Source organism: Chinchilla lanigera, unplaced genomic scaffold (genome assembly GCF_000276665.1).
Source record: "Chinchilla lanigera isolate Chin_1 unplaced genomic scaffold, ChiLan1.0 scaffold00013, whole genome shotgun sequence".
NCBI classification, from domain to species: Eukaryota; Metazoa; Chordata; class Mammalia; order Rodentia; family Chinchillidae; genus Chinchilla; species Chinchilla lanigera.
The window spans coordinates 1,278,343-1,286,922 of NW_004955414.1; the positions used below are offsets into that span (position 1 = coordinate 1,278,343).

At 33.9% G+C, this 8,580-nt stretch overlaps 1 protein-coding gene across 7 annotated transcripts in view; it reads left to right on the plus strand.

The window, feature by feature from the left end:
* The window catches only part of Slc36a4 (solute carrier family 36 (proton/amino acid symporter), member 4), a 50,502-nt gene extending 42,164 nt beyond the window's left edge, over positions 1-8,338 (plus strand). For 6 of the 7 annotated variants that reach the window (XM_005379715.2, XM_005379718.2, XM_005379717.2 and 3 more), the window contains one exon: positions 3,213-7,268. In XM_005379715.2, coding sequence (XP_005379772.1) covers positions 3,213-3,520 — 308 coding nt within the window. In that variant the 3' untranslated portion in view covers positions 3,521-7,268. Of the gene's footprint in view, positions 1-3,212; positions 7,269-8,253 lie in introns of those variants that run through there. The other variant, XM_005379719.2, reaches the window with a different exon arrangement.
* Positions 8,339-8,580: the final 242 nt, after the last annotated feature.

Here is an 8,580-nt window from a genome sequence, read left to right on the forward strand (position 1 = left end):
TTCATAATAACTGTCCCTAGATATCCCAGGGTAACCTATTTACCAAAATCCTGTAGTGAATATTTGTGATAACTAAAGTATCCTTATCGTAAACTATCCTTCTATTTGTTGTTTTTGTTCGTTTGAGTTTTTATAAGTTGGATTTGCCCAAAATGTATGTGCTTCTCTTTATTAGTAACGTTAACAAGTCATGTATTTCAAGCCATTTTTCCTACCAAAAAAAGGTCAATTGTTATATAATATTTAAAGGGCTTTATCTCATTGATTCTAATACTATATGGTTTGAATGTGTTGAACAGATGAAATTTAGCTTAAATTGTAAAATTATATAGTATTCCTTCATATGGTTTCAACAAGAATGTTTCACTTGATTCAGGAGTGACAGTGTGATTATTCCACATGGAAAATCATTTTGGATGGCAAGATTCAAATCAAGTCTGTCTGGTCTTACTACTCCTATTGTAAACAGATGAAGCAGGACTCCATAGCATGGTTCTGTTCAGTGAATTTTGAAAGGTCCTGATTGTGTTTGAGAGTTATGCTTTATAGTACCCTAGAGGAAAATGGAAAAAGGCTGCAACAAGCATCTTTTAAACTGAGAATTTACTTTTTAAAGTGTTTCTAAATTTTCAGCTTTTTTAGGGTCCATGTTTTTTATAAAGGGTTAGCTCACTCAGTCCTATAGGTGTTAATAGACATAATTTCAAAGCAATATTTAGGGCTTAGTTTCCATAATAATTTGAATAAAAAAGAGTAGATCTTTCTGAAATGAGAAAGGGATCAAGAGATGAAGAGAGGGGAGGGAAAGAGGGTGAAAAGGAATTAAGATGTGTTATGTACTGTAGCAGCTTCACACAAGGGATGTAAACATGTACTGCAAACATGTACTACTAAAGAAAGAAAATGGTAAATAATGACTTCTGGTTCTATGAGCAACATGGTGGGAACTTAGTTCCAAATTAATCTTGGGAGGGCTGGGGATTTAGCTCAGCGGCAAAAGCGCCTGCCTGGCAAGTGCAAGGTCGTGAGTTTGGTTCCTGGTACCGGAGAAAAAGCCAAAAAAAAAAAACAAAAAAAAAACAAATTAATCTTGGGAAACACTGAGAATCACAAAGAGAAGAGGAGAAGAAAGAAACCCTCACGAACTAAAAATAAACAGAAACGAGTCGACTGCAAACTGACAGTAAACTACAAAGAGGACAAATTAACCTGTGTATAGATAGAGACATACAGATGTCTCTCAGGAAGTTCAGTAGAGATAAAGTAGCCTAGAAATGAGAAAAGTAAAAGGAAATAAAATTAGAAGTGAAGACAGGAGTAACATGGGTCAGAGAGAAAATGTTAGCTGCAGAAGACAAGTAAGGGAGAGCCATCATTTGCACAGGTAGAGACTCCTGTGCAGAACTGTGGTGATGCACTTGTCCTTGGTCGCAGCAGTGCTGTTGTCTCAGGTTACTGTACATAGGGCAAATTCTTAGAGACAACTCTAGACTGTCCTCATGATAACTCTAGACTGTCAAAAAAAACAACATAAGAAGGACATTTGAAGGGTGTGAATCTTGGTTTTTGCAAACTTCCTGTTGGTACCTTTTGGTAATACCAGAATAAGTCAAGGAGGCACCAGATCAAAATTTGGGAAAAAATTGTTAGTGGCTTGGAAGCAAATGCTGCTGACAATTAGTGAGGGGGATGTAATTAGATAAAAGGAAAAAGTCTAGTATTTTACATGGTGAGGTTACTAGTTTGCAACAACTGATTGCATATTTTATGAAGTTGGAAGGCTCCAAACACAAAGAAATGATTAGGAGATGGAAATAATAATTATCCTGGTCATTACAATTGTACTATATTGAATTATCACATTGTATTTCATAAGTACATACAACTAAAATGAGCAGAATCTTTTTTAAAAAAAAACCTTCAGTTTGAAGTAACTTAGACAGAAAATTTCTAAAAGAAAGAACTACCTTAAACCATTTACTGAGTTTTCTGTTACTAGCAGCTTATATTATTAAAATCAAGAAATTAACATGGATACAATGCTGCAAATAAATTATACACTTTTGCTAGTTTCCTATTTAATATCCTTTTCTGGTCCAGGAATTAACCCAGGGTCCTATTGAATTCAGTTTGGATGTTTACTTAGTCTTTTCATCTTACAGTCTTTGTCTTTTTTGACTTTGACATTTTTGAATGCTAGTAATTTTGTAGAATATCCCTGAATTTGGATTTATCTGATGCTTTATTGTGATTAAAATTAAGCATTTTTTTCTGTGTCTGTTGAACACAGGACCTCCCATATAGTATACACATGCACCACTGAGCTACACTTATAACCCCTTTTCCTTTTATTTTGAGTCAGGATATAGTTGCCCAAGTTCGCCTTGAACATGTGAGCTCCTGCTCTAGCCTCCTGAGTAGCTGGAACCCTATGCACGGAAAGTCAAGCATTTTTAACAGGAGTTCTGGAGCAGGGACTCTGCCCTTCTCAGTGCCTCGCTCCATGGTGTCAGTCTGTATTATTGATGACGTCAGCTTTGCTTACTTGCTGAAGGTGGTGCCTGACATATTTCTCCACTGTTAATGCTGTGTTTTGTTTTTTGTTTTTTTTTTGTTTGTTTGTTTGTTTGTTTTTCTCCGGTACCGGGAACCAATGCTGTGTTTTTGTTTGATAATCCTGCCGTGAGGCTGAGAACATACAGATATCCCGAACTCGTTCTATTTTTGCCCACTGATTTTAGCAGCCTTCAATGACACTTCATGCCCAATAGTTATAATGGTGTTTTATTAATATTTATTAATATTTCCATTTTCCTTTTATTTTGGTTAATTGGGATTTTACTGTGAGATTGAGCTCTCTTCTGTCTAATTTATATCATGCCACCCTGTTTTCTACATTGTAGAATGAGCTGCATGACAGGCAGAGTAATGCGAATTCTTTGGAAATAAAACTGTCTGTACTTTCTTTCCTCAAAAATTAAAAGTTGTTTACATAAACCTTAGTGAAAGTCCAGGTAATGTCACTCACTGTTTTGGTTTTTTTGTTTCCTTTTTTTAAAGTTTAGAACAAACTGTGACAGATTTTTCCACCAGGACATGTATAGTATCTACCTTCTATTAATTACTTTTACTGTATTGAAAAGATCTATGTTTAGTATTCATGTAAATGCCAAACATTAAATCTAGAAAAAAATATCCATTTTGTTTTCTAGGTGCCGGAGCAATTCTTATTCCTCGTTTAGACATTGTGATTTCGTTTGTGGGCGCTGTGAGCAGCAGCACATTGGCCTTGATCTTACCACCTTTGGTTGAAATTCTTACCTTTTCTAAGGAACATTACAATATATGGATGATCCTGAAAAATATTTCTATAGCTTTCACTGGAGTCGTTGGCTTCTTACTAGGTACATATGTGACTGTTGAAGAAATTATTTATCCTACTCCCACAGTTACAGAGGGTACTCCACAAAGTCCTTCTCTAAATTGGAGTTCAACATGCTTAATGTCTGGTTTGAAATAGTAGAAGCAAAGTTATGAGTCTTTTGTCTCAATTCTGAAAATGATTGAAATAAGAACCAGTAAAATGCATTGCTATCCACTAAAAACAAACCAAATTCTCTTTTCCTTTGGTACAGATTTAGGATTTTGGCAGTAAACTCCTAATTACCAGTACTGGTAAACTATGACAGATCCTTGGTTATTAGTTATAGCAATAATTTTTTTTAATTAATTTTGAAAATTAAGAAATTAAATATAAAAATTAAAGACTAAAATCTTTTATTCTTTATTTCTATAATAAGTGCTTTAACCAAGATTTTTCTCTTTTCCCTATCTTACTCTTTTGCCACCCAATCGACAAGATACAGGATTTCAACAATAAGATAAATAAGGACATATATGACAAAAATCTCACTCCACATTATCCCAGTGAATGTCAAAGTAAATTGTGTAATGTAAAATAACTGATTTGTTTTTATTAGAGAGAAAAATACTTATGCTAAAGCCCCTGGAAGGATAGAAAACTCCTACTAACCATAATGTAAGCATCAGAAAATCACCAAAACTGGAATTATTTTTACACTATATTGTAATGGTAGTTGGTCTTCATACTAATCAAAAGGCACTGAGCGAGATTCTGTCATCTTATTTGAGTCAAGTTTAAGAGGGTCTTTACAGATTTCCCAGGGCAGCTCCCTTATTTTTCAGTGGAGGAAATGGATTTCCAGAAAGTTTAAGTAACTTGGTCAAGACCACTCACCTTTGAGATCAAGAGAACCTGCTTTTCTGACTCCCCAGCCAGGATTTCTTTACTTTTCACATCACATTGAAGAAGAAAAATAAATTATGTGTAGTTTAATTTTAATGTTGAGTAATTATAGTTCCATGCTTTGAAGTGGGTGTGTTATCTTTAGATAGTATACATGACATGAGCATAAAATTAGGAACACTACAGCTTCCTAAATCTCAACAATGGAAAGAAGCAGTGTTCTTTCAGACAGAATCAAGACCATTGGCCAGTGTAACTACTGGCTGGTAGGGTGTGCTAAGATGTAGTCTTTATGGTTTAAGTGCTTCTTATGTTTCTTTCTTTCCTCATTTTTGAGCCACCATCTTCCTTAATGGCAGAAAATAGATGGTTGACAAAATACAGATTTTGTAGGCTCTTTTCAGACATGTGGCTTTCCTGATCACAGTCTGTTGATCTGACTGGAGAACCATAAAAGCATGCTTAGGAAGAATGGGAACAGTAATACCTGCTGAGATACTTCCAGACTTCTTCCAGGGAACTGGCTTCTGTCGCTCCATAGACCACTTGTTCACCCAAGTGGAGTATCTCATTTGATGGGGACGATGAAAGTTAAAAAATGGAAAATAGTACTGTCTCATGATTTAAAAAATTCACATTATAAAACATGAACGTTTTAATCAGCCTGGTGGTACTCTAGTGTGTAGTACTGCAAGATTTCATCAAGCTAACTGTACGGAATATATTCTTTATTTTTATATGTAAATATTAGCTTATTCAGATATTTTTTGCTTATTACATTATTAACTGGTCATCAAGTATGATCCTAAAGATATATCAGAAGCTTTATTTTGGTACAAATTCATAAGAATCGGACTTTTAAAAAATATTTCCATTAAATATTATCACTGATTACTTTTGATACTTTTATATCAAATCTGTTACATTCAGTCTTTAGTCATATTAACAGAATGTGGAAGAAGATATAGGAAACGTTATCTTCGTTGAAACTAATGTGATATAATCTTGAATCCAAGAATAAAGGAGATATTTAAAACATTTATAATGTTATAAACTGAGCTGAAAACCATTATTTAATCCAAAGCAGCATTGTTTTTAACAGGTGTCTTCACGTTTGTAGTCAATGCATACAGTTTTATTTTTCTATTTTAACTTGTTCATTTTCATATGGAATTAATCAAATGGAAGAAATTTTGAATCATTGATCATAGCAATAAATAATTTTAAAATGTGGTACAATGTCCACCTTGGGCTTTCTTTGTGGTAACACTGTTAAATTAATATCTACCACTAAATTCACTAAATTATCAGTACTTCAGATATAAGAAAGAAGTACTTAAAAGAAGAAGAGAGATTTGATTCTCAACAAGAAATCCTACTTAGGTGTAAAATGTAAATATACTCTTATTTAAGAATATTTAATGATATATTTATCGGTGGATAATTTTTTGTCTAAAATTTAGTTTTAATAAGTCATAATATTTTCTAAAGATCTGTCGAGAAGATATTTTGATTCTACCAGCCATTGCTTTTTATTTTGGGAGCCTAGAGAAATGAGAGCATTGCACCTGCCAAATTATATATGTGCTTTCTTTTGGTCTATTGCATTATGGCTAAAGTGACTTCAGCATTTATCTGCTGCCACAGTGAACAGTTCTCCCCTAAAAGTTAAGCAGTTGCCCTGGAATCACTTCTGCAACTGAGTTGGCAGAAAGAAAAGCTTAATGTACCTATGATGAGCTCTATGCAAAGCTAGTTTTCTCCATTCCCTTACACCCAAAGAGTTTCAGCAGAGTCGGAATAATCCTGACAAAATTCTGGTTTTGAGGCTTTTTTTTTAATCAGAAGATCTCCCATATGGCTAGATTTCTTCACAGTTAAAGAAGTTAGAGCTACCCATCAATTTTTCGTGATTGAAGACAACTTTAGATGGTGCTATCAAATAAACACAAGTTCTGTATTAGCAAATGCCACATTATTTTAGTTCTGGTTTCAGTAGATTCTTTTTACTAAAACCATTTCTGACTCTTGTTTAAACAGTGCACTTACATTTTTACAAGGAGTTTATGACAGTATGAGTTGTAAATTTCCTAACAGAGTTTGATCTTCATTATTTTCATAATAGTCCTGTTTCAAGGTACTGTAAAATACTAACACTGTTCTGTATTAGTGCCACTTCTACCTGTGGGAAGGCACCACAGCTGTGAATACAGTGTCTGCATGGTATGCATTTATTTACTGACATTATATCCCTGAAAATTAGGTCTCATTCTCACTTTTCTTCAGTTAAGGGGAGGAAGGGATTGAGGGGTAACTCAGTGGTGGTGTCTTCTGAGTATGCACAAAGCTCTGGGACCAGTCAACACTAAAGAAAGCTGTACATTTGATGGAAACAATAAATACAGTTATTTAATCAGCAGTGCCAGTGGTCTAGTGGTTCAATGAATATTATCTGTTGAAGAATAATATAATCTGGTAAAAATATAGGCCATTTATAATGTAAAATGTTTTTAAAAATTGGGTTTACTTTAATTGTCTCAACTAGCTTTCTGTTCTTAAGAAAATGTGAAAAATTGGTATAAAATGTGCAAGATATTTCCTAGCATTGGTGTAAAATGTGCAAGATATTTCCTATCGTATTTCCTGACTGTAAAAGTTACTGTTTTGCCACTAGCACTTACTAGGCCACAAACTTTTCTGAAACTGGTTGGTTTTGAGCTAGGCAACAAAAAACATTTAATAAGTGACTAGAAATGGTATTTGTTCCCTGGGATAAGTGAAATAAAAGTCACTGAAATTGTTTAACTTTCCTATGAAAATGAGCTTGTTCCTATTTGCATGCATGTGTCCTACCCGCAACATGTGCACAGTGGGAGTCTGTGAAGTGTATACAAATACTGATTTATCATTTAAATTGGATGCAGGAAGTGTTGTATTAAAAATAATATCACTCTAAAAGTATGGCATTGGCGTTTTATTTTTATTTTCTTGGTACCGGGAATCAAACTCAGGACCTTGAGCTTGCTAGGCAAGTGCTTGTGCCACTGAGCTATATCCCCGGCTTGGCATTGGCGTTTTATTGTTAATAAATAGGAAAATATATATTTATATCAGGAATAAATTAAGCTGTAGATTTTTGTGCTTTTTGAAATAATTTTCAGTTTGTATAAAAACTATCATTGCACTTGAGTCAATTCATTTGTTTTTTTGTAAAGGAATATGAAAAATATGTCTTAAATGTACTGTAACTGAATTTTTCAATAAAATGTAATTTGCTTGCAGTTGCTTTTTAAATAAATTTGTCTTTTATAAGGTTAAGTGGATTTGACAGATATCCTAAGTTGAAAATGACATTTGTATAATATTCTCATAATAACATTTTAATCAGTCTTTATGGTTCATTGTCATGTTGGAAGTTGATAGTAAATACCTATAAGGTTTAAGAGCAGAGGTTGATTAGAAATGAAAGGACACATTCAGAACACTGACCTGAATTTCCTAGAGTGCATGTAAGATTAATAGTATGTAGATGCTGCACCCATGGTTTAACTTAGCACTTTTTTAATTTTAAAAAATCTAAAAAGACTTTAAATATCACCACAAAAAATGATAAATGTATGAGGTGAAAGGTATGCTGGTTACTCTGATATGAGCATTGCATATGTACATGTATTGAAAAATGACATGGTACCCTATAAGTATATGGAAATCTTTGTGCGATTTTTAAGAGAAAAAAATAGGAACAGATTTTTATAATAAACACCTTAAAATTTCCAGTTTCTTGATTAAAAGACTATCACTCATTTTGCTTGAATTATATCACTGAAACAGTGCTTCTCTAAAGCATTATACCAACCTTATATCAAAGACCATAAAGATATTTTATACTTTGGTACCAATAATTCTGTTCTTGTGAACTTCATTAAAGACCTCTCAAAGACAGACACTATGCCTAAATGTATGCCTGCACTATTATGTTTTAATAGGAAAAAGTTGGAAATGACCGAATTGTTCAATAATAAAGAGCTCATTCAAGAGATGCAAATTAAAACCCCAGAGTCCATCACCAGAGAGTATGACTATTGTCAAGAAATCAAGCAAGGGGCTGGGGACTTAGCTCAGCGGCAAAAGCACCTGCCTGGCAAGTGCAAGGTCATGAGTTCGGTTCCTGGTACTGGAGAAAAACCAAAAAAAAAAAGAAAAGAAATCAAGCAATAACAAATTCTGAAGGGACTGTGGGGAAAAAGGAACCCTTTTCCACTCTTGGTGGTTGTGTAGACTGGTGCAACCACTGTGGAAATCAGTGTGAAGAT